At 44.4% G+C, this 25,813-nt stretch overlaps 2 protein-coding genes across 3 annotated transcripts; one reads left to right on the forward strand and one right to left on the reverse strand.

The window, feature by feature from the left end:
* The first annotated feature begins 2,015 nt into the window (after nt 1–2,015).
* Nucleotides 2,016–7,452, forward strand: LRIF1 (ligand dependent nuclear receptor interacting factor 1). The gene is made up of 3 exons (XM_026053217.1): nt 2,016–3,617; nt 5,036–5,314; nt 6,486–7,452. Exons 1-3 carry the CDS (start codon nt 2,043–2,045, stop codon nt 6,948–6,950), a joined length of 2,319 nt encoding a protein of 772 aa, XP_025909002.1. The 5' UTR covers nt 2,016–2,042; the 3' UTR covers nt 6,951–7,452.
* A 7,896-nt stretch (nt 7,453–15,348) lies between these two features.
* DRAM2 (DNA damage regulated autophagy modulator 2) lies at nt 15,349–23,832 on the reverse strand. Of its 2 annotated transcripts, XM_026053118.1 has the most exons (8): nt 23,736–23,832; nt 22,969–23,126; nt 22,265–22,332; nt 21,606–21,745; nt 19,313–19,490; nt 16,743–16,825; nt 16,040–16,132; nt 15,349–15,620 (listed from the first exon to the last, which is right to left on the reverse strand). In XM_026053118.1, the coding sequence occupies exons 2-8, from the start codon at nt 23,097–23,099 to the stop codon at nt 15,513–15,515; spliced, it is 801 nt and encodes a 266-aa protein (XP_025908903.1). In that variant the 5' UTR covers nt 23,100–23,126; nt 23,736–23,832; the 3' UTR covers nt 15,349–15,512. The 2 variants fall into 2 exon arrangements, with proteins under 2 accessions (XP_025908903.1, XP_025908904.1); XM_026053119.1 differs by lacking the exon at nt 22,969–23,126.
* Between the last annotated feature and the right edge of the window lie 1,981 nt (nt 23,833–25,813).

Genomic DNA, 25,813 nt, shown 5'->3' on the forward strand with positions numbered 1-25,813 from the left:
TGTTATATCTACAAGAGAAGAAGGGTAAAGAATGAAGATGAAGTTATGGACGAAGCATTCRGCGATTCCAAGCATAAAAAGATACAGGTGCCAAGCACTATCCAGGAGCTCAGTGCTGATCTTCCAWGGCCGCTTTATCAATAGCACTAAGAGGTTGAAAGGGGCTCCAAAAATGAGTCTTTTCCATTTTGACCATGTTCAAACATTCAGATATTTATAACTGCTGCTTTTGGTTTACACAAAAATATTTAGATGAAGTCATTAGCTTTGGTACTAGTTTTTTCTCAAGTATTTTTCTTCTGAAACAAACCTTCTTTGGGCAACTTCTACAAGGAACTATGTGGTTTGTTGCCTGTGCCTTGCATTTTTAGTACATTACTATTTTTAAAAGTAAAATACAGTAGCAGAATTTTTTGCCTACTACACAAATATGCCACACAAATGTCTGCTGTGTYGTGCTGTATGTCTAGAAATGAGGCTTTGTGCCCAAGGGTTGAACATAAGACTTAATTCTAAGGTTGCAACAAGGAAAACTTGGTGTGTCTAAAGTCTTTTAAAAAATACTTGAGAAAAAAACTATCTTTTTTTTTCTTTATTTTTTCACCTGGACTGAGATTTGGAAATCCTTGTTCTTGATGCATCTATTGATGTAGAAAGGCAACAGGACAGAGCTAAAATGGTTTTCGTGACTGATGAGCCGGCAGCTGGGTATTCTAATCATTCTGGATCTGACATCAAGACAGTGAAGTCTACTCCAGCTAATTGGGGGTCTCCTGGTGAGAACCCCCCCATTTTGTTCTTACAGCTCTCAAGCTGCCTTGTCACTGCACGGGTTGTTTTGGGCTTAGATTGTTCTGCTGAGAATCCAGGAGTTTCGGGGGAAGATGTCCTCGTTCAGGCACAGAATCACACAATTGTTGTGGTTGGAGAAGACCTTGAAATCGAGTTCAGCCGTAAGCCCTTCCACACCATGAGCATTAAACCATATCCTTAAGTGCCTCATCKACACGTTCCTTGAGTGGTGACTCCACCACTTCCCTGGACAGCCTGTTCCAATGCTTGACTGCTCCTTCCATGCAGATTTTTTTCCTAATATCTAACCAGAACCTCCCCTGTTCCAGCTTGAGGCCCTTTCCTCTTGTCCTAATGAGACAAACTCTTTAAGCAGGAAAAATTCTCTCTCCCAATGGACTTAAAGGTCTTTTGTCATTCTTACCTTGGCCTTTGGGATGGTCAGAACTAGCTTCTGGACTGACAAAGTTCTATCTGTCTGTTCGCTCTTTTGAATTTTTTAATATTCACAGGCAAAAAAGTCTGTATTTACTGATGAAGATTCTCTTMATTCTGCTTTATGAAGCGCTCTACTTGCTAGAGCTTGACTTGCATCCCTCTAAGTTCTTTAGAGCTTCTGCTTGGACCTCGAGCACACTTGCTCTTCATCTCTTTGAAGTGGACAACCTTCGTAGTCTATATGTGCTAAAAATAAGCGAGTAGGTGAGCTATAGACATAGGCTTGGTCATCTCATGTCTCATTCCCCAAAGTAAATATATTCTACATATTAACTTCCTTCCGCTGTGTGTGTCTGAAATAACTTCAGCTTCTGTCTTTGCTATGCAACTGATCTGCTGGGGTTTTCAAAAGCTTTTCTAAAATTCGTAGTTCCCAATGCTAAGTAAGAGCATCGGAAAGCAAAAAAATCCGACTTGTCTGTGAAATCTAGAGGTAAAGAACTATTTCCCATTTCAGAGAGTCTCTGTAAATAGTAGAAGAGAATAATTCAAGGTGTTTTCTGGGTCTTCTAAAGTGTTTTTTATCTGCAAAGGATGTCATTCCTTGCTGCTCTGTAATGTGATAGCTGGGTATTATTTTCAGACAGTCTGATATGTTGAATTACTAGCTCCAAAACAGTAGTAAGCAAGTCAGTATAATTTTTGCCAGTGAAGTTCCTGAAGGTTAGATACAGCCTTTTTCACTAGTTAATGTGCTTCTAAGGCACAGCACTGGGAATACGATTCACTGATGTGCTTTAATTAATATATCCATGCTGGGTTCGCTTACACGACCTTTCTTTTTCTTTTCTCTTTTCTTTGTTTTGTTAAGCATTGCAGGCTGTATGTACCGAGTAGTTCAGACAACGGGACCAGATGGAAAAAACCTTCTGAAATTGCTTCCAATTTCTAAATCCTCAGCAAGCTTTGTGCCGATAGTTCAGTCGTCAGCCATGCCAAATAATCCTAAAGCGAATATATCTAGCCCGGTTCATCTTACTTTTAAGACCCAGCTTCCCAATTCTACTACAGCTTCATCTGTTAAGATACCTGTTTTTCAGTCTGCTAATCCAGGAAAGATTATTCTTACAAGGACAGTAGACAAGCAGGAAAGTGTTAGAGCACCTTCTGAAAAGGAAAGCTTGACTGCGAAATCGGCTGCTAACGTCCAGAGCGGTTGTGTTTCAGTCGATAGACTGTCTTTACAGAACATTGCTGTAACAAGTTCATCTAACCAGACTAACACTGCATACATGTTGCTAAACACAAAGAGTCTCCCAGTGTCTGTGAAAACTCCCATGCTGCCCACTGGCCACCACCTCCAGATACCAGCTGATGCAGAGGTGAAGTCTGTCCCAGCCTCTTTTCTACCGCCCGCAATACAGCAAAAAATACTCGCAGCTGCAGCAACGAATGCGTCTGGAGGAGCAGACAGCACGAAGATGCCGACTGTTATTTATGTGTCGCCAGTGAACACGGTGAAAACGATGCTCCCCAAGCGTCTGCAAACCATTTGCCCCAGGCCCAGCACGGAAGTTTCGAAGCCACTGGTAATGACAGCTGCACAAAAGGCGAGTAGCTCTCATCCAGAGACAGGGACGTCTGATGGGCAGCAGGGCCAGCAAGGTCCGGTGAAATGGATTGTGCAGTCGCGTGCCCAGCCGTCAGCRCCTTGCCTTATTCCTGTAAAGTCATCCAATAACGTGGCTTCCAAAATCCTGAAAACATTAGCGGACATGAAGAATGTAGAAGTCAATTCTGCAAACATTTTGCCGCTCTGTTCCAGTAGCCCTGGTGGAAGCCAAGCAAAACTCACCTCTATTAAAGATAACGCTCTGGTCATGTGCAACGGGAAGGTCTATTTGTTGACTAAAAGAGGCTCTGATGTTTTGACAGCCCAAGCTGACAAACAGGCGTTGTCTTCGTCTGATGTTTCACTTAGAAAGGAGGCGTCCAAACTAATGGATTCTGATGCAGTCACTAAAATAACCAGTAAAGTGGTGAATTTTGTATTGTCAAAAAACAAAGGGATGGTGCTGTCTCAGAAAGATCCCAAAATGTGCCCAAATTCGGATGTCCCTTCCCCCGCTGGTTTAAGAAAAGACTTGGAGTCTGCACCTGCAGTTGTGGGGACACCAAGTGTTAATCAGCAGAATTCCGTCGTTAACCAGGGCAAGAGTCTGCCCGTCACCCAGAGCATTTCGAGTGGAGCGACCCCTCTTACAGAAGTAGGGATCCAGGAAAACRTATGCCAGAATGGCAAAGAGAAGAGCCCTTCTCCCAAAGCAGCAACRTCTGCTGTAGCTCATTCTAAACAAAAGAGTGCTCCTGGTGAAGACTGTCCAAAGGTAACTGTTTCCAATAAAATGTGTCAGTTCTATACATTCCTCATTGCAGTTGAATCAAATGGATATTATGGTCTTTTAAACCAAGTGTCATGACACCAAAAATGATGGTCTAATGTGTGGTTCTTGCTTGGAAAAAAAAAATGAGAAGATTTTTATTCGATAAAATCGAATATTTGTTTTTCATCCTAGGAAAAATTGTGTAGCCAGTGGAGATGTAGGGAAGTTGTTCATTGCTTTGAGCTCTGGTAGCTGTTTAATTTGTTGATGACTAATGTGTTGCCACGTTCTTGCAGCAGAACAAGTGTTGACTGTGGTAAAGGGGTGATGAAATAATGTGAAGGGGCTTGCAGCTAAAYGCGCGAGAATGAGGTGGAAGAGCAGGATTTGTCATTCTGAGACTAACTGTGGTGTCACACTGAGCTGCTGTTTCTGGTAGCTGAGTGAAACCGAGAAAGGAGCTGCATTTCCTTCCTCTTGTGTGGAAGAATCCACCACCTTTCGCCATGGTAGAAGAAACTCATGAGAGCTTTTAATGGCAGTGGTTATTTCCACCTTTATTCTGCCTACATACTTGGTAAAAATTGTGATCTAGAAAACATCTAGAAAATCCTTGACTTCACATGCTGCAGACTCTGTGCCCGTGGAGAACTGCAGGGCAGGTTTTCTGCAGCTCAAGAGGCTGGGATGAGCTCGCTTTCAGACAAAGAGTTGTTCTGAATGCAGTTTGTGCTTGCTTGTGTTTGAACAGGCAGAAAAAGCACTGCTAGCTAAGCACATTTATGACCATTTTAGACACTTCAGTCATTTCTGTTGTTCCTCACTTGAAACATGGCTGAAATAGAGTTTGTTTTWCTATTTTTGCCTTGTTTTGCCAAGTATTAGCGTTCTCGTTTGCTTTAACCTCTGTGAAAATACTATATCAGATGCATGCTGCTTATTTTTCCTTTTTTTTTGGACCATGGACTTGGAAATATATGGGTGCTAGGCATGCTGATGTAAGATGGACCTTGAAGATTAGTTAAAGTTCATGTTACAGTGAAGTTAGGTCACAAACTGTGCTGTGTTAATATTATCAACTGCAATGCAAGTATTTTTTTAGGAGTCTGAAAATGGCACTGTAAAGAACATCACCTCTGATCTTTCATCATCTTTCGGTGTTAATTTGAAGCTTTAGGATAAGTTGTTGCCTTCCTGTTTTACTTCTGTGGTTTACTAGTTCATTGTGTATTTTTTTGGATATACTTGGGGTATAAATAACTAACAATAGTATTAAATCTGTGCTAATATATATGTAATTTCTCACAATTGGCTTGCGCATTAAAAGTAACTCTTGGAAAATGACAAAATCCTTTCACTAGTGTTTGGGGAGGCACAGAGAGACAGAGGTTGATGGCCCTCTCGCTGTTCATGTATTTCAGATCCAGTTTGAGAAGATGGATTCACCAGGAAAGGTTATTCAAATCAAACACCAAGAGAAACCACATTGGAAACAATACATGGAATTAAGGAAAAAATTTGGCCTCTCTAAGGAGGAGAGGGTATGCCTTAGGAGAATACCCTTAAGGACCTCCTCTGAGATATGGGAAGAAAGAGTGTGTCCCAGTAATAGCTCGAAAAGGAGAAATGATTCTAGCAGTTCATCGTCATTAGATTTGGAAATAATAAGTCAACGTCAAGAATGTGTTGAACAGCAAAAGGTATCTTGAAAATTTTGGGTGATAAAGTGCTCTGCAACACCTCTAGAGAATAGCATCTGTGTGGGCAGCCTAGAGCTGCGTGTTTGTTCTGAACCCTCCCACCCCCTGGATTCATCAGGACAAGTCAGTAATTGTTCTGGTGCCCGTGAAAATTGTCCTTAAACTTGTGTGCTACAGCAGAGCTCCGAGCTTTGTGGTTTCAACGCTGTTTCAGTAGCCTCCAAGTCAGAAATGTGCAAGTCTGAGCGTGCAGGTGGGCAAGTGGGGAAGGAAGAGCCTCCTGGAGAGACTGGAAGYGCTTCTTGCAACAACCTCTTGTCTCCACCCGCTGCTCAGTGCTTCAAGGCACACGTTCTGTCGCTAGCCTCTCATCACGTCCAGATTTGCCTCTGTCAGTGCAAGCTGTTGCTGAGCCCATAGGCACTAGTTCAGAGTGTTGCAGGACGTGGCCTTTGTTCATCATCAGGCCGTGCCTGCTCTCTTCTGGTGTTTCCTCATGTGCAGTAGAGGAGAATTGACTTAATCATTCATCCTTGAGGTTTTCCCTGGGTGTTAAGCTGGGAAGTTGCTTGGGTGCTTCCATCTATAGATGGAAGAACTTTGATTTTGAKGCATTAAAATGATTTTATCCATCCGCAGTGGTTCTACTCAGCTCCCCAGTGCTCTAAGTTTTCCTGTAATTGTCTTGACTCTACCCAGTCAAAAGCTTTTTCAAGTTTTAATAGTTTTATGCCGAGAGCCCTGCTTTGGACAGATCTACTGCCTGTTTTTAAAGTAAATTAGATTTTAAACGACAAAATACAAGAATAAAGTTGTGTAGTGTGCGGTATCTGGAAGGCTCAAATTCTGTTTGGAAATATGTGAATTCTTTCTAGGTTTTGAGTCTTCTAATCAAGTTAGATATGCACAAACACAATAGGTAGTTGTGCACAGAAATGGGCTGTTTACTAGGGCAGGAATTGAATGCTTTGGAATTGTAAACTGGGGGGGTTTACCAGTGGAAGTTTCTGGAAGTAGAACTGCATTTGCTCAAACTATTGAAGGAAACTGCTCCACACAGCAGCCCTAAAAGCAATAAGTGMCTCTTGCATTGTGTGCTTAATGTACCGTGATGTAACGCAGAATGACGCTTAGTTTAACAGAAGCCTCTGTGTGTTTCTTGGCTGCACAGATAATTGTGGATCTGGAAGAGGATTTGTCTAAGAAAAGAAGGATGAAATCCTCACCGCTGGCAGACGTGGGGAAAAGGAGGAAGACGTCAGTCAAATCAACCACGAATACAAGTCTGGAAAACAGCAGCCCCAGTCCCGTAGTCCTTAACAAAAGTGTTTCGCCTCCAMCTGTCCTGTTGCAGAGTGTTTCCACGGGCTCTGTTGTATCTCCTCCAGTGAAGGACTCTGAGCAAGACCCGTGCTCTCAAAGTAGTGACATTACAGACTCAAGTGTCCCCGTTTTAGTGGCATGTGAAAACAATACTTCGGTTATTGAAGGTTCCTTCAGAGACGACGTTTTCCCTTTGACTCCCCCGGACTTGGATGAAACAATTAGGGATGAAAAAATAAAGCGACTTAAACAGCTCTTAAGAGAACGAGAAGCAGCACTCGAGGAGATGCGCAGAAAGATGCAGCAAACCTGAGATGCTGGAGCTGGGCGTCTGGACCACGTTCAGCTTTGCTTCAGTGGCTGCCACGAAGAATTCTACGCTTAAATATACTTAAGTTTTCTTTTTTTTCTTCCTGGTAAATGGAGGGTCTTAATGAGATTTATAATGTGTGCATATTTAGGAAAGTCTAAGTTTCCTCCTAGACACCAGGAGTATATGAATCAACTTGTCTAGAATTCTGTTTTTGGGATGTTATGTCTCAACGCAGAAGATAAACGCTTTTATTAGTGTATTCTCTATATTTTGAATTGAGAGCTTTCTGTATTAGTCCTAGGAAATAAACTCTCCCGCTGTGGAATTTCATGGCCTATCCCTTAGAAACTGAATGTAAATTGCAAACCCCAATTATAGATATTTTTTTTCCTYTGCTAATGTTTTATAGTGCATGACAACTTTTGTGAATTACTGGAAAGTATCAATTTGTCATAAAAGGTCATTTGTCAGTGTTTAATAAATACTATTTAAGCAATCTGGGGCTTAGATTTTAGGCAGTATTAATGCTGATATTTATAGGAGACCTCTCAGAGCTATGAAGATGGAACTGGAACTTGTGCCTGCTGAAGTGTCAGGGGAGCTACTGGATCCACCTCTCTTGCAGTTATTGTTTAAGCCTTTGCAAGGCATTTGCCATCTGGGCAATATGGTTTGTGTGTGTGTGTTGTTTATTTTGATTATTTTTCTCCCTAAACAGAATTATGTTGAGTCATTTCTCCTCAAAGCCAAAAGGGCACCCAGAGTGGTATCTTTAACAGCCCATGATGGTTTTTCTTCCGTTAACTTGTGCAGTTTGAGTCTGTCTCTTGCTACTTAAGTTTCTCATTGTAGGAGAGAATAAGCACCCAAYGTGTCTTTGCCATTGTGATTTTACCTATCTCTGTAGTGCATTTTTCAGTTGCCTTTTTTTCAGGATGAGCAGACCATGTATATTTTGTCATTTGTTGTATGGAAGCCTTTCCTTACCCTCTGTCATTTTTGTCATTGAATCTTTTAAGACCCTCCTGCAGTCCTTCAAAGTCAGCCACTGTTATTACTGCCTCGAATAACTTGGTGCTTTCTGCAAATTTGTTGCCGTAGATTCCACTGTTTTTTCTTTTCTTGTCTGTTGCTGCCGCTGTTGGAACATCACAGCTCCCTGCAGACCTTCACTGAGGAGCTCTGTTCACTTTTCCCTGTAATTGCTTTCTGACTATGAGGATCTTCTCTTACACAATGTGGAGGTATGTGTAGGATTTCAGTGAAAGACATTGCTGGAAAAATTTGGAAAGCTAAGTAGACTCCATCAACTTTGTCTCCCTTATTAACGTGCACATTGACTTTTTGGAGACCTTGTGTGGATTAGTAAGGCAGGAGAGTCTTTTAGGAGGGAAGAAAGAGATGTTCCCTGTTCTAAAAAGCACGGGGGAGGCCAAAATAGAGGAGATGATGCTCAAAAAATTCACTGTGATGGATGAAGATGGAAGGTATGTAATGGAGCTAAGCTCCTTAATGACTGAAATGACCAATTACTGTGTAAGAGGCAAGTGTCTATGATGAAGCAAGTTCGGATGATAGTACCTGATAGTACCTCATTGTACAAAGTGAAAGTTTTGTGGACAGAAACCCCATAGTTTAGCATGGGGAAGCGAGCAGCTCATGAAGAACCAGTGCAGAAGGGAGAGGATGACGTGTGTGAATTTGCCACGCTGGCCTAGGCAGTTCATGGAATCCAGCCCTCGTTTCGCAGAACTGGGAACACCTGCAAGACAGTTGCGTGCTGGAGGAAACCACTTGGGTGGCTGGAACCACAGGCTCTCCCTCAGTGAGGCCCAGAAGCTTCTGGAGCAGGTGGGTACAGGTGCTCATGCCCTTTGATGTYGAATAAACAAAGGGTCATTTGTGGRAGATGATGTTTTTTCCAGYAGTTGCGGGCCTCAGACCCCTGAGGAAGATGCATGTTGGCCATCTCACATGTCCGGAAAGCGTGGAAGAAGCCTAATTGCACCGAGCCTGGCAAATAATGAAGATGCAATGACTTTGTGTGGGAAGATTCCTTGTATGTGGAATAGCAATCTGAAAAGGGAGTGACGCTGCCTCGAGTCTTGTGCTGCAGGGCCAGTTGTGGTGCTCTTTGAGCAGATGTCATTCGTGCAGCCCAACTGCCTCCTGACAAAAGTCTTTATTTTCTGCTGATCTTTGAAGAAATTAATGAAGCTGAGTTCATTTGTCTCTTCTTTTGGCACGGAAGTTTCCAAGTGTAAACTTCTATGATGGATCACCTTTGAAACCACTTTACCCCTGCTAATGTGGCCAGTTAGGCCTGAGTTCTCTCTAGAGGTGGTAAGATATCGAAAACTAGGAGGACAGTCATCACTGCAGGATTCCTGAAGTGTGACCAGCGAGATTTAGAAGAAAAAGATGTCTGGGCTGTTTCCTTGCAAGCAAATAATGGAAAACAGTGCAATTCAGAAAGGTGAAGTCCTCTGGGGAAGAGAAAGAAAGAACAAGCCTCGATGTTGCAGGAAAGGCAGAAGGGTCACTGAGCGCCCTGCATGTGCCCATGTGGAGAGCTTCACAACAACAGCAAAGGGGCTCCCAACAAACAAGGACCTTGCGGGTTGATGGAACTTGGCCTCTTCCATCATTAGCTGTGGCACAGATTGTCTTTTGAGTTTAATTATGCCCCAAAGGACGGAGTTCTTTTGGGGAGCTTGGCACGAAGGAAAGTTCTTGGCATCCATGACTATACACAGGCTTGAAKGGCAGAAGACTTGGACACCATGCAGGCTCTATCGGGTGCATCATGAAACCTGTGGATTTAGGCTCTCAGTCAAAGCTATCGTTTCCAAGCAAACATTYGGGAAGAGTTGGTGAAAGACCTTAAGGAATTTCAGGGTCTAAAGAGTAGAAGTGGCAATGAGTGTTGGACAAAACAGAGGAGGGAGCAAAGAAAATACTACGTGAGCAACCAGCATCATCCTGATCTTCTGGGTTCAGAATGTTCTGGGGTAGAAGAACTGTTACTGTGCAAAGATGTAAGGACAACTCACTGAAGCTCTGGCATCTCTGTATGAAGACACATCTGTGGAGAAATCTGTCAACCATTTAGCTTGAGAGTTCACCTGSAAGCTGCCTGCCTAGAATGCGTCACAGAGTCACAGAGGGGTTGAGGTTGGAGGGGACCTCTAGAGATCAACTAGCCCAACCCCCTGCTCCAGCAGRGACACCCAGAGCACGGAGCACCCAGTCMCATCCAGGYGGGTTTGGAAGATCTCCAGAGCAGGAGCCTCCACARCCTCCCYGGGCAGCCTGTGCCAGGGCTYGGGCACCCTCACASTGCACAAGTTCTTCCTCACGTGGAGATGGAACTACCTGGGTTTCAACTTGGACCCACTGCTCCTTGTCCTGTCACTGGCCACCACTGAGAAGAGCTTGGCCCCTTCCTCCCTACATTCCCCCTTCAGGTATTAGTACCTACTGATCAGATCTCCTCTCAACCATCTCCAGGTTAAACAGACCCAGTTCGCTTAGTCCTTCCTCACATGAGCGATGCTCCAGTCCCTTCATCATCTCTGTTGCTCTCTGCTGGCCTCTCTCTAGAAGTTCCACGTCCCCCTGGTGCTGGGGAGCCCAGAGCTGCCCCCAGTGCTCCAGGTTTGGCCTCCCCAGAGCTGAGGAGAGGGGCAGGATCCSTCCCTGCCCTGCCGGCACCATCCTCCTCATGCAAGCCAAATCAGGTCCAATTTCATCTGATCAGTCAGGTCAAAACAATCAAATCACATCCAGTTTGATCTTGGCAAGCCAGCAGTCTGCTGTAGGTCTTCGAAATGTGCGGAATAAATGCAAAAGAACTTAATCCATCGGTATTTTTCATCGGAGATGTGCAGATTTGGCTTTTAAACGTTGCTGCTTACAAACTGGTTTGGACCATCTTGAAGCGACCCTAGGTTCTTAACAGCAAACCCAAGTGGACACACTGACTGATTCCCAGGCGCGTGCTCCTCAGCTGGAACAGATAAGGAGGCCGAGTTTGGCACAGCTCATCCTGCCTTCCTCCCTCGCCTTGGGAGGAACAGAGCAGCTCCAGCATGGTCCAGAGAAGGCTCTGGATGGCGRGGAAGGTGGTGCTGCTTTCGCCAACAAGGCTCAAAGGCACAAGCGGACTGAGCTGCATCAGACCAAAGACGCATTAAGCCCCTTGCCMTGTGTCCAACGGAGTGATGTGAGACGGGGAATCAGAACAGAGACCAGCGGCAGATGCCTTGAAAAGGCCACGGATCCAGCAGCCRTGCGTCGTCGTGGCAAACACCCAGSACGTGGGATTTCATTTGGAACGTCACTGAGATTCTCCTTTTTGTTTGACAGTGACTCATGGAGATGTTATCATTATGTTAATGACTTTTTTTTTTGCTTGTGTGTGACATTTTCTAATATTGAGGTGAGTATCATCAGTCCTCAAGTCCCCATCTCCAAGCAAGAGCAGATTTAGCAGGGCCTTTGTCATCTCAATCTTCAGTTTTCTTTTTCAAAACCAAGAAATTCTGTATGTGTCCCCTGAGCAGAAACCATCCCAAGCCTTTGATATTTTAGTTATCCAAACGACCGCAATAAAATGGTTCTCCCTAACTTTTCTACCTCCATCATGATCTTTTTCAGATGGATGATGATATTTTCATGGCCCAATCTACTAAACTTGATGATCGCTTTGAATGTAGTAGCTCATTCGGAGCTCGTTAGTGCATATGGAAAGGCTTTTTTTCATCCTTTTTTAATTAAAAAAAAATCAGGAGGAACATATTATCAATCAGAGATGCCTCTGGGTGTGAACACTGATTCCCTCCATAAAACTGATGGACTGGTGAGACAGGTTGTCTCTTTGCTGAACCCTAAGAGACTTCTCTTCAGTTCAATAGAAAATGAAGGCTGGTCTGAACAGAGCATGAAGGACCCTGGGACCAACAGAAGAAGCAAGTGGCAAAAGGGCTCCAGGAACAGCTGTAGATGGCACTGATAGAAGCAGGTCATCAACATCCCAGCACATCTTCACAGAGCTACTGTGGACCTTCAGCTAAGGAAGGTAAGGACAGCCTGAATGGGGTGACAACCAGTGCTCGGGCTGAAAATGAAGCCTCGTGTCGTTCAAGAGGTGATGGTGTGAAAATGGAGAACAAGACAGGGCTCACTAAACATCCAGATAAAGAGAGGACAGTAGATACCAGCAGTTCACAGATATGGGTCAGGACGGACAGACAAAAACCCACAATCATCTCCAGAAGGACACAAATGCACATCTGGAGCAAATTTGTGGTTGGTGGCCCAGAGAACCCAGAGCTGCAAGAAGGACTTCCTACACRTCATGGCAAGCAGTTCTCGGAATTTAAACTTGTTCATCTGTTGTTCCTTTAGGGTTCTTCTATTAACATAATCTCACCTGAATATATAATCCCATTCATAATCTTACTGCTGTTCATTTTGCCAGTTTGTTTTACAACATCTTATTCACCATCTCAGCTTCATTTCAGGGTTCAGTGTGAAGAAACCTTCTTCCAGGGGTGAGAGTCTTGCTAAGCTCCCCTGTGGTGGTCGTGGCTGCCGGTGTCTTTTGTTTCCCTTTTTCTGGTGGTCGCTGCCTTCTTTGGAGGCTCGTTTCTGTGCCTTGCTCTGCTGTTCTTGACAACATTCCGACAGACTTGTGATGTTTGGAGACGGGTTTATTGTCCCTCAGATCTGCTCACTTCCATGGGAGTTCAATTYGATCAACACATTTTTCTTGCATTACTGGCTGCCTTAACCCAGTCCGACCATGGTGGCTGTTCCCCTTTCCTCACGAAGTCTTTTGGGATGTGGCACACATTGGCGCTGAGCCTGGAGTGCCGGGTCTTGAGACAATCTCCAGTACAAMCATTTTGCCCTTTGATTTACTCCTTTAATTCTCTTGATTTTTTTTTATAATTGATGATGGCATCAGTTACCTACATAGTTTATCCTCAGATAAAGAGAAGTGCAGCAAACCCCTGCACAATGAGACTRCCAGGAAAAGAGTCTCTTTGTACCACTTGGAGCTCCTCCCCAGCATCCCTGTGTGCTCTGAGCACAACATTCCCAGTACTTGCTGGGTCCTTCTCCAGTTTTGTCTTTGCATCTTCACTACAGCTTTCTTCTACGCTCTGTCCTGCTATAGCAACCCACAGCAAAGCCATTCRGCCCAATTGGCAGCCTCCTGTTCGGCTTAGTTTTGAGTGGAAATACGAAATTATTTTTGTATTCCTGATCCTATGAGTGAGAAATGATGATTAAGCCTAACACACTATGACAAACAGGCTGTCCGAGTGGAAGGGGCAGGGGAGAACTTGAGGGGCAGCTGGATGCTGCTTTCACAGGAGGCTTCCCTTCTTTTTCAATAGACGTCCGATGTCCCCATCCTGTTGAGCGTCRCCAGACGGCTGTGATTCCTTGGCACGCTCCAGCTCTGATGTTGCGGTGCCCACAGGTGCCTCCATCCTTGCGGCAGCCGGCATGCTGCTCGGCTCACGCGTTAGGGCCGCCTCACACACCTGCTAAGCGGCTGAGAAAGACAGTCCTGAGCTCAGCTGTGATTTCACAGGAGGAAATGACAGGGTCCTTTAGGTGGAGATCTCTCAGGTTCAAGCTTGTTGTTCACTGCAGCCAGCTGTGACTGGAGGAGGAGCAAGCTCACAGTCCCGGTGAGGAGATGCAGTGTGATCTCACCCACTCCATGCAGCCCTCWGCAAGGAAATGCTGGTGGACTTGGCAGGGCTGCGGCAGGGTCTGCGCTGCCCTGGGGAACAGGTAGGACACTGCAAAGCTTGTCCTTGCTGGGCTGCAGGTCTGCGCCTTGGGAGAGGAGGAGCTGGGAGCCGAGCTCAGCACAAGCCTTCCTAGGCAGGGCAGAGACCCAGCAGGGCTGGACTGGAGGGCAGAGCAGGGTGGTGCTAACAGGACCTGTGGAGAGTCCCAGACAAGGGGAGATGATGAAGGAGGTCCAAGGTCCATGCAGGCAGTCCAGACAGGAGTAGCAGGACTGCCGTGCAGGTCAGGTCTGGGCGGACAATAGGGCTGCAGTCAGTGTAGATATGAGGAGTGTCCAAAAAACCCCCAAAGCTAGAGAGGGGTCTGAGGATACGCTTCGCATATAGTTTAAGATAGGGCTGGGTCCTCAGTGCTAGTCGGTGCTCAGAAACCCAGTGTCTGTGTTTACCAGCGCTCCACGGAAGGGAGATGCTACAYAGAGATGAGGAGAAAGCCACGATGGATGCTAGGGGAAAAGGGAGAAGAGCCTTATGATCAGGTAGGGTCCTACGGGAATCTTCTGGAGAAGCTGAACAAAACAACTAGGCTCTTGTTTCTCCTCTTCTACTTTTCTTCTACCAGGAAAAGTGGCATCCCCTTTCTTGCAGGGGGTCAAGTCCCTGCAAACCCAGGGCAGTAAGACTTCCGTGATGAACTCCTGGTTAAATCTAACCCCACTGTAAGGGTTTACAGATTGCATCATTAGAGCCCATGTAGCTAAATAGGTGATTCTCTAGGAGGCCTTTAATCCCTAGGGATTTATCAGCAGCTAATCCCTGTTTCTTGTGGAAACCTTCCTCAAGCTGTGGAGCCCTTGGGGCCTGAGACTCAGTTAATGATTTCTGCTGCTCATCCTACTCTGAGAGCTTCAGTAGCTCTTCCCTCCATTCCAGAGCATGAGTCGGGTGAGCAGGATGAGTCCGTGTGCTCTGAATCTTCCTGGGCCTGAGCTGTAGGAATGCTCTGCCCACGCCCTCTGGGACAAACCTGTCCCTCAGCTCGAGYGACTTCAGGAGGAGTGAGGGAAGGAAGGACAGGTTTGGGTTAGAGCAGCCTCATCCTGGGGCAGCCTGTTCCGGTCCCCGACAGTCCTGGTGACTCCTCGGCAGGAAGCAGGCAACGCTGGGCCTGGAGCAAGCCAAGGGGTCCCACCCTTTTGCTATGGTCCCTTGTAACAGGAAGGGAAGCTGCTCAAGCAGATACTACCTGTCAGCTCCTTCATTCTGGAATAAATCGTTGTATGAAGAGGAGACCTTCCTCCCGGGTGGCTTCAYCTTCAGCTCTGGCTGAGTGGGCGCGTCTTGGGTGAACTGCAGCTACCCAAACAAGGAGGCCGCAGGTGTGGAAAGGATGACGCTGGAGAGCAGCACTAGGCTGAGCTGTAGCTCCCGCTGTGCAAATGGCCTTGGCCTAAGGAACGCTGGAGAGAACGGAACAAGGGGCTGAGCGGGATAAGGCCTGTGCTGCGTTTCTTTTGGGTGTGGAGGAAGTGAGGAGGAGACACAACTTCTTAATAACCTTCATTTAATTACTCCATGACATCCGCATGTGTAGAAATGTTATAGGCTTGTTTACAATACTGATAACATTTGCATTGCTGACTGGCTAGTGGGTTAATAGCAAAGCCATTTTATGTCAAGTTGAGTATAATCACTTCATGTTTTTTATGCAAAATAAATGCTTAGAAATGTAACTCTTATTGCTACTAAATTCCTGAGTTATGTTGAGAACATGTTCTCTTCAACTTCATTAGATACTCCCTGCTACCAGCAGTGTCTGTTCATCAGTCAGAAAGCTCTGCGGCGTGTTATACAGGGTTTGTCCGTGAAGGCTGACGATCGCACGCAAGGAGATTTTCTGTACAGGAAAAAGAAGAGCAAATGCAACATAAAAGTTTGTTACTTCTTCAGTATGGACAGTTTCTACTGTCAAACCAACTTCCCTGCAATTCAGACCAGCTCCAGCACTAGTAACCCGACTGAGAAGCTGTTCTCCTAGAGTGACTCCATAACTTGCCCTGCAATTTGGGGCAAACTTCACCCGTGACTGTGATAGAGCCTCAAGTCTGGGACGGAGCGATTATGTTATTTCCTGCTGTTAACACAATAGGAGCAGATCCTACTGAGGGAGCAAGGGCTGTATTTAATGCTGTTCACACTACAGGTCTTCCAGTCTTGCTGACAAAGCTGTTCAGTTTAGAAGCTCACGAACACAGCCCATAATGTCAGGCTATTTGGAGTTTGGAAATGTGCTGTTTAAGGTAACTTTGTTTTTACCTGAAAGTCACGGATGTAGGTGAGGAAGAAACTGAGAAAGGAGAATGCTAAGGACCACTCCGAGACAGTACTGATGAGGTGAGCTGTGTAGCCCTGTACAAAAGGAGGAATAAATGGTGTGAGAAGCTACTCTGGAGCCTGCAGCAACCCAAATAAGGTATGTGTTGTATCCTTYGCATCCTTTTCTCTTCCCAGCTCCACCAGATGCCCATTTAACAGCAGTCAGGAACTCCTGCAGCCAGCCAGCGCCGCAATCCCTGATTTACAGTTAGTCTAACACTGACCTTGCATCTCTGACTGGCACGGGCTAGACMGACTGGTACCCTGACAACAAGCTGAGGCAGTTCAGATGCTGCCCAGGAGCTTAATTTAAAGCTATACCAGAAGCTGCAGATGTGTTGCTGCAGCCTGTAGTTCTGTACCGGCTCAACTGGTCAAGCTCACCGTTCCTGTCCCACGGTGAGTGTGAAAGTGCAGAGCTATCTGCARCAGCACTAAGTTCCCAGATGCAAGGTCAGTGACAAATGCAAATAATGTATATGTTCTGTTCCTGGAAACCCCCCTAACACAAAATTAGAAGCTTTAGCTTGCTCAGTGTTGGGTTGGACTGTATTAAATGTCATCTAATGAAGGTGTTTAACAGTGCTGGGCACAGTGCTGCTCCCATGAATTTGCTTTATTTTCTCTGCTCCAAATCACTTACTTTCTCCTGTGGATCCCAGTGCAACTTCTGCACTAAATTAGTTCCGTACAGGCCACTATATAAAACAACGGAGGAAACAAACACTGTAAGTGACTATGTTAAGGAAGAGTCAAGACAAAACTGTGACAACTGTGGAATTTTCAAACTCGGCTCTGGATTGTTTCAGCCTGAGGCTGTATGGAGATTTCTGGGTGTTTTTTTTTTCCCCACAGCCCTTCAACCTGTATGTTGTTGCAACACTCAATTACTGCCATACTAAAGTTAATTCTGGGATCCATCTTATTTCTGGATACTAGATATATATATCACAAACACAAAATCAGCAGGCCAYCCTACTGATTTGCACTAGTAGGAARCTGTGTTTTCAGCATCTTACAGAGCTGAGGAAGTACTGCATCAAATGCTGCTGCCTGTATAAACGAAAGTTATATCTTAATTAACTTCCTCAGTCCTTAATGSGATTAAACATTAAGATCCTCCTGATGTCCATGATTAATTTTGATGGTGAACAAGGCTGAACTTGCTGGCATCTTTATGCCTTTGAGCGCACACACAATGTTTATTAAAAACATGAGGTGAATGAGCTAGGGAGCTCTTTGTGTATTRAATACTGTATGCAAGACAGCCAGTTCTGCTCGTTAAAATATCCAGCTTTAGTAGTTGTGCTGCCTGCCTGAGGCACTGGCGCCCCTTGCCTACAGGACGGGCACCAAGCTGCTTTGCTCTTCCTGTGGCTTTTGCTGTTTCAGTCCAGCAGGGGGTCAGCAATTCTCGGGATTCCTCGTGTCCTGCAGTACCAGGTACAGCTGTTTCACCCACGGCCACAGATTTATCCATCCTGATTCCTTTCTTCATGTATCCAGGGCTCCTGTTGTAGAAAGTACCCTGACAACTAGCCTCTTCTTCCCTCTAATTTTGGTTAGACCATACTGGTTTGAAAACTCTATAGCTCTTGTGGYTTTTTTGGCAGCTCTAAGCAGCTCTCAACTCCTATCTGGTTCATATCTTTCCATTTTTGAAAGCTTCTCCTACTGTGTTTGGCTCCTCATCACTCGAAGTTGAAAAGCATGTTCTCTCCTAGGGCCCTRAAAGGCCAACTTGATGCAGGCTCTRATCTGTCTGGAGAAGTCCTGGACAGTATCAATAACTTCATTTCCTGCTGCCATGCACTTTTGCAGCTCGCTCCCCACTACCCATCACAATTATCTTCAGTATTGAAACTTCCCGCTGGATTAAAGAGTCCTTGAGTTAGGACTTATCAACTGGCTCTTTGTTGTTTCAGGACTGGAGCTGATATTTCTCCTGTGACTAAAATTCTCTGAATCCAGATGACTTTCTTATTCTGTATCTGGACTCCTCAGTAGATAAGGATCCGTTTCTCCTCTTTATGGCAAACTGCCAGTGTCCAGGCTGTCACTTCCTATCACACTGAAACAGGTTATATAATCTTGGTGTAGCAGAAATGGAAACCCAGCCATCAGCTGGACTCTGTTAATGGGAAACTGGGTGTGTGGTTTAGTGTTGGCTTTGGCAGTCAGCCTAGAAATAAGTGGAATTGGTGGGGATTAAATAGGTGGCCTTGATTCAGTTGCAGAAAGGCAGCATCTAGTGATGAATTTCTTTGGACTCGTGCCTTTGGAATGTAAATTCCAATCTTGGAGTGTTACAGGTTCAAAAAACCTGAGTCAAAATTTTCAAAAAATGTTTAGCAGAGGTACTGCTGGGGTTCAGTTTCCTGACATTAAGTGACTCTGGACCAAAAAAGGCTCTTTCTTTTGCAGGCATTTGCCCACGTTTTCCTAAAACCTGCAGCTGCTTCCAGCACTTGAGAAATGAAAATTCTTGGAGAAGATGGATTGCAGGGTCAAGAGAAAGCGGCAGGGAAAGCCTACATGTCTGCCTAAATGTCTGCTGAACTACCAGATGGGCAGGAAAGGGATCGGAGGTGAAGCTCCACTTGTGACGCAGCCTTGGCAGAAGGCTCCCGAGTCCTCTCCCAGGCATTACGGATAAATGCTGACGCTCCAAAGCTCCTCGGGAAGCCATCTGGCTCCGTGCTAATGCGCACGGATATGCTAGGAGTATTTTCTCTCTTAGGTTCCGTACTACTTTCAGCTTTGTATAAAAAATGCTGCAGCATTCACACCAGTGGGAATAAAGACAGCTATTTCTCATCTGCTTTTCTTCCCCGACTGACCCCACCTGACTCAAGTACACTTCTTTCTCCCCATCTTCAATAATCAGCAGTCAAAACTGGCAATTAATTCTTATTTTGTCATTTTTCACTTCCTTGTGTGCAGGGGGAGGAGAAGAGTTGAACTCTACTGGCTAGTGACTCACCAGTGGGCTTGACCTGATGATTACCTTTATGCTCAAGTTCCCGGGTTGCAACACAGCTGAGGACAACATGGAACTACGCAACCTGTCTGATTAGGGCGGGCAGGTCATCTGTGGCATATTTATTTCATCCCAGCAGGTTAAACTAACTTAGGTTAAACTACAAACAATAGTATTTGCCAGCAAGTTAGAACTTGTTCTATCCTGTGGTCACAGGTCAGAGCAAAGGATACTGCTTGCAATGCTTGAACTGCACCAGATCAGCACTGTCAGTCGGATCCAAAAGATGTCTTTGCTGTGAAGTTCTGGCTGCATCAGGTAGGACAGGATGGTCTGAACCAGCATGTAAATCACCCCTACTCCAAAAGTCAGGCAGGCTCCAATCACGTGTAGGTAGTATAGAATACATTTCTAGGGAAAGAAAGCAATACATAACCTGGGTTTATTTKAAATTCAGACAACACTTCTTTGGTTAGTAAGTCCTTGTTTGGGACTCTTATCAGCTCAATTTTCTTCTTGTTTGGCACTCTATCCGCTCAGTTTTCTTCTTGCATCTGAAGCAAAGCAGTTCTGGAACTTGTCAGTGCTTAAGATATTTTCTTGGAAACCCCACATAGGGTGAACTAGAAGCCAGCACCTCCCAGCCCTCTATATTGCTATTTCTGGTAAGTCCTTGTAGCTAAGTTAAAGATCACAGCTGTATCTTAACCACAGGAATTTATAAAAGCTGCTCTCATTAGCTGCATTCAAAGGAAAAAAAAAAAGGATGGTAACAGGAAAATGGATGAAGGAATCCCTGCAGTTGGGCAGGTAAAGAAGGGTTACAAAATGCTATCTGAGCTTCCCTATCTCAGGATTTTAATGTTTATGAAGGTAACATAATTCAGGATAAACACAACATACAATCTAATCCTCCAAGTGATGTGAAAAATGAAATAGGTTTAGTCCTTTYCTGAATACTTTGTTTGTCAAAGTAGTATCTTTGAATCCTCGGAGAGGACGATGTTGAATGGGAAAGCAATGCTTTTCAACGTAAATAAACCAACACTTCAGGAGGATCAAGTGTCAAGGAGCAAGAGTCCTCAAAACTAGAAATGATTCTAACAACAACACCCAAACTCGCAATCTATGCTATCAAAAATTACAGTGCATCGAGTCCTGTGTTCTTCTAATCACTGACTGGGCAGCAAAGGCAGAAAACGAAGTGTGCCATGTGAATTGTGCAGCGCCAAGCCCGGCAGCCTCCCTGTACTCCCAGTCCTGCAGACGCTCACTTCATGCCCTAAAGCAATGAGTTTATCTCTGAATTTTACTATGTAATTATCAGGAAGCAGCCAAGCTTTTGTCACAGTCTGAATATGAACCGCCCGCYGTGCAATTGCACCTTCAGGTATATCCTTATAGCAGCAGAACAGCCGAGATGGAAATTGTAAATTGTYGTAGTCAGAAGCGCGTGCTCTGAAAGCACGCAAAGCAATTCGGCTTCACTAGAAGTCTGGGGGAAAGGGAAATTAACAGCTTTTGCTTGAGAATAAAGCGGTTGCACTGGTTCAATAAATCAAAAACCTCTTAAGCGTGAGCCCTGCGCTGCTGCATKTCTTAAAATCCAAAGCTCAACGCGCTGAGCTCCCCAGGATGGATGTTGAGGCAGGGAGAGCTGCGCTACCGGGAAGGGAAGCCCGGATGGCAGCGCTTTCCTTGCTGCTCCCGGCTTCCAATCCTGGCCCTGCTCCAGCAGGAGACTAAGCAGGAGTCACTGCAGCCTCTAGCGGCTGAAGCCCCAGCCCAGGTCCCTGGGGAAAGCCAGCTGATAATTTGTATGAAGGGGCTGGTAACAGCTCTGTGCGCAACAACCTGGGCGGCTAAACGCTGCCTTGCCCATGGTGTGAATACTGGGAAGTCTCGCGTTTTGGACAAAGAAACAACAAAAATACAACAACAACAACAAAGTATAGAGGAGTGAAAACAAGACGGGGAGGCAGAAGTGCAAAAGCTGGCTTAGACTGCAGTGTTTTCAAGAACTCGGTAGATTTTGAAAGAAAATACACCGAAGAGACTATATATTTTTTAAGTGCTATTTTTTTTTTTTGTGAGGACAGCTGCTTTTGTTGGTGCTATTTCTGTTTTTTAAAGTTTTCTACTATTTAACATTTGATTCTCCTGATTTAAAATATTATATACTTTATTTGTAGCCTTTTAATCTGGAACAAAGACTTTAAAATGGTCTATGAGAAGGTGACTGAAGATGTTGGCTTTCTGGAAAACTTTTTAATAATGTTTTAGAACTTTCTGAATGGCTCCTGACATGTCTCCATGGATAAAACCAGTAAGAAACATGTAAGAAATTCCATACAGAAACTTCAATTTTTCTGTTTTCTGTAGGGAATTTGACAAAACAAAAATAAAAAGAACAGTTTTTTTTCCCCCAACATAGAGCTTCAAACCAACCTCCCATATCTTATCAAATATTTCAGTATACAAACAGCATTCTGGACAGCTTTGGAAAACAGCAAGTGAAACACAAACCTGGAAATTTGCAATAATGCAAAGTCCAAAACAGCTCATCAGTCCTAGTGTAAGGCCAATTTTATTAAGTTTGGTGATCTTGGATTTTTCTGGATTCAGAGCGTGAACTTGTTTGTAACGGACATACATAGTAGCCATACCTATAAACGAAGAAGCGAGTGCAGTAAGATCGTAAGCTGACAAGCAGGGTGCCTTTTTAACTGGAAAGATGCTGAATGACAAAGGCAATTATTTAAAATATGAAAGCTAAGTTATTGCGCTCTGAAAGTTGAGGACTTGGAAGTCAGAACCGAAACACAGTGACTTCTTGGATTTTCTGACCTATTTCATTTGAAAGACATATTAGGTTGTTCCCTCCCTATAATTAGAGCACAATTGAAGTGGATTGATGCCCTTAAACTTGCATTTCTGTTTCTTTTATCGTTCTGGTTTTCTTTTTAATGGATTTTTGGCCTTCTGGAATTGTCATGCTAGGTTTGAACATCCCTGCAATATGCTTTCCTCTTAATTACTTAAACAGTATTAAGATAGCTTACCTAGAACTTGGCTTTTGCCTGAGAATAAATGGGCTGCTTAATGATCTGAATATGGAAACGGTTTAAAACAGTGTTCATTCCAGAACTGCTTCCAGTTTGCCAAGGACAACTGTTTATACTCACCCAGGAAAGCCGAAATATTTAGCATAATCCCAAATAAGCATCTTTCAGGAGGTATTGTCCCTGTATCACTGCAAGAGAAAAACAGTGATCTCCATTTATACTACAAAAAAATTGCAACGCGCTTTTGTTTCAGGCTACAGAGAAACCATAAGAAATCGCTTTGCAAAATCCTCATGGTTATTTTTTGCTGGATTTTTCATGACTTAAACTAAACTGTGCTAGTTTCTAAAGCTGTAGAAATAAGCATGGTAAGGCCATGATATTCTCAGTACGAGGAATGAACACGCTTGGTTTAGCTATTCCTTTTATATTTATCTTAAATCCATAAAAAAAGGTGAATAAAGACTAATAAAATTGAAAAATGAAGAACTTGGAAAAGCAAAAGGCCAAATTTAAGATCATATGGGTAATCTTACTACTATCCAGTCAGGAATATAGATTACAGTATAGATTTACAGAAGAAACCAAACTTGGTGACAGCAAGAAGCTTTATTCCAAAGAGAAGGCTGGAGGGTATCCCCAATTTTCTCCTTTACCATCATTTTATGGAGGTGTTCAGAGCTACAACTTAAAGGTTAAACATTTGCACAAAAAATGGTAGCTTTAAAGAGACATACTGRTTGTTGAGAATTATAGTTTGAAGTTAGAGAAGAATTGGCTGGAGTGGATATAGTTAACAGTGCAGTTGTATGAACTTTACTGACCTGATGTAGGGGACCAAAGGGTCGACATGGTGTAGGGTAATTGCAGTAATGTAAGAAAATATGAAAGATGCAGCTGACCACACAACCAAAGCAACAGGCAAGAAAGAGAGGCCTTGCTGAAACCACCACATTTTAGTGTTGTCTTCTGACTTCAAACACTGAGGAATCAAATACAAAAGTTTACGAAGATTTATCTCAAAATCCTTGCTTTTTTCTAGGCAAGTTGTTTGTTCATCGCATGCAGTTGTCAAGGATGACTCTTCACTACAAAGCCTGTGCTGGGATGAAATGGATCTGATGGTGCTCTCAAACCTGCTTCTTCAAACCTGAAGTGACTGCTTGACTTCCCAGCACAAAAGCAACATAAATAAGCAGAAATCACACCTGGAAATGTTTGTCCTGAAACTCTTAAGAGCATTATAAAAAARTCATCAGTGTCACTTTACAGCATGTCTCACCATTTATTGCTGACAGAAGGTGGTCAAGTGGAGCACTGTGAATAACTGGCTCCATTTTCTTCTTAACCTCATGTTATAACACCAGGTTAAAATTAGTGAGGCTGACAGAAAGGGAAATGTTAATAGCGATTATGCCCCAGCAGTGACAGTTCAATTGATGGTGGCCTAGAATGTAGCCGCAAGCTCCTAGGGATCAGTCTGATATTATATTTTATTTTTTCTTTATCATTTAAAAGCTACTGGTGTCTTAGCTTTTCTTAACTAATATATTTCTGCCTGGAGAAAAAAAAATGAAAAGGCATCACATACCTGAGAATAACGATATTGAAGAGAAATATCACCTCAAGGGGAATCCAAAGTCATCTTTTTGCTGAAGTTCCCCACTTCCTTCATTTCTTTTCTACATCTTTTAAGACATAAAAGAAAAATTATCAAGCCATGCTGTACTCCTATGCCTTTTACACTCTATTATTTGTTCTTTATCTGCTAATAGCCATGGCCACTGCCAGGGCACTAGACTAAGGGCAGGCTAGTAAAGCACAACAGCTCTTCCCAATTGCCCCCTTGGAAATCACTCTTATGATGGGATAAATAAATACACAGGCAGACGAGCGGCGTCTGTTCCCTGCTGCAGACAAACCCTCAGTCGCTTGAGCTTCAACATCCATTACTCAGCCCGGAGCTATGATCTGGACACAAATTAGGGGCATTTTCATGTGGTCAGGTGGAAATAGCAGTGCGGTAGCTTCGGCTGCAATCCGAGGGCTTTGGCGGGGCGTTTTACYGGCGTATAGCTGCAGGCTGGAGCATCCGAACGGCCGGGCGGCCAGCGCCGGCCTGTGCCCAGCCACAAGGGAAACCACAGCTCCTCTTTCACTTTCCGATCCATATAACCCCAGACAAACTCTCCTTCTGCTTGAAACTGTTTCCTTGGCTTCAGCAAATGCTGTCCCCCAGATATGCCAAGTTCCTCCCTGAACTTCCTTATCTCCTTGCATCTTCCTTGACTTTTAAAACTGGCATTCAAAAYGTAGAGTCCTTTTTTTATGCATTACATGGGCAGCCTGTATGCACCCGAAGCTGCAATAAGCAAGAACAGTCTTTTTTTCTGTGCCAAGTGCTGTATATATTTATGGCGCTGTCTACCTGAGGCTGTCCCAACTGTGCACTTCTGTGGTAAATCATCTCACTGCCACTTCATGGGGCTGTGCAGGGTCTGGGCATGCGCCAGCATGTAAAAAAAAGCTCTGAAATCAAAGCAAAATGGATTTGTTTCGATGGACAAATTTGTCTTGCTAGCTGGACAGCGCTCAGATGTAATTATTATTAACACCTCATCCTATCCTATTGTTTTCAATGGTAAAAAATACAAGAAACTTGTCTTCCTCATGTCTATTTATTTATTTATTTATTTATTTTTCCCCCACAAAGGTCCTTTGCCAACTGATCATGTAATAGCAACTGCTGGTCTCTCTTTTCAATGCAAGTAAACATTTTCTTAAACATTTATCCAGATCCGTAGTTATTTTTGTGTCCTAAGGGGTTTGGAAAACACAGATGAATTTTGACAGACGGTTCTTGGGAGATAAGACATTATCAAATCATTATCGAGAGCAAGTCAAGGAAGTGCTGCGAAAGCAAAAGTTTAACCATGTTTTTTTTTTTTTTTCCTTTAAATGCAGGAAGTATGTAGCACATGCTTTGAGTATGAGGAACAGAAACTGCAGAAGATGTAATGAAACCGGTTCAAAAATGTCAGTGCCCACATGAGCAATAGCAAAGGCTGCCTCAACCTGCTGCTTTTTGGCATTCTCGGTAAGACAGGCAGGGATAAAGCGACACTAAGGCACTCCTTTTWTTTTCCTCCAGCAAAATAATCCAACGCCAGTAAAATAATCCAGGGACGCTGCTGAAGGAATAAAAATGATCTGCCGCTTGCATTCCCGAGCGAGCACAAAGGTTGGCTGGGGACAGGTCACACAGAGCCCCGATGTGCTCGTTTGCGTAACTTCTCCTCGGGGTCAAACTGATAACACTGGTTACACGTTGCTAATCCTCAAAGGACTAGAAGTGAGAACGGAGGAAAAGTTGGCTTTGCTGCTCCCACCGCGGTGCAGTCACAGGCCATTCCCGGCCAGTCTTCCGTGGCACCGGCTCCCCAGAAAAGCTCAAGGCAGAGTCTAATCTTTTGAATATGGGCGTCAGCTTCCAGGGAGGGTGTTTTATCCCCGTGCCAGCCGAGCGGCAGCGCGCCAAGTCAAACAGAGGCAGGGGCAGGACACTGTGATCGCGGGTGTCCCCGCGGGTGTCCGCTGGCCTGCGGCGACACGCGGGCAGCTCAGCGCCCGGCGGGCACCCGCGCCACCGGCCGCTCCGTCCTGCCCAAG

Source organism: Nothoprocta perdicaria, unplaced genomic scaffold, assembly GCF_003342845.1.
Source record: "Nothoprocta perdicaria isolate Ctin4 unplaced genomic scaffold, notPer1 scaffold_97, whole genome shotgun sequence".
In the NCBI taxonomy this organism is placed as follows: Eukaryota; Metazoa; Chordata; class Aves; order Tinamiformes; family Tinamidae; genus Nothoprocta; species Nothoprocta perdicaria.

Bases quoted from the DNA above. Each gene is read 5' to 3' on its own strand.
- DRAM2 (XM_026053118.1), bottom strand. From the start codon at position 23,099: ATGTGGTGGTTTCAGCAAGGCCTCTCTTTCTTGCCTGTTGCTTTGGTT. The intron at 21,746-22,264 runs GTGAGTATAAAC...CTTCGTTTATAG, and splicing joins AAATATTTCGGCTTTCCTGG to GTATGGCTACTATGTATGTC. The intron at 19,491-21,605 runs GTTTGTGTTTCA...TTCTTTCCCTAG, and splicing joins GCATTATTGCAAATTTCCAG to AAATGTATTCTATACTACCT.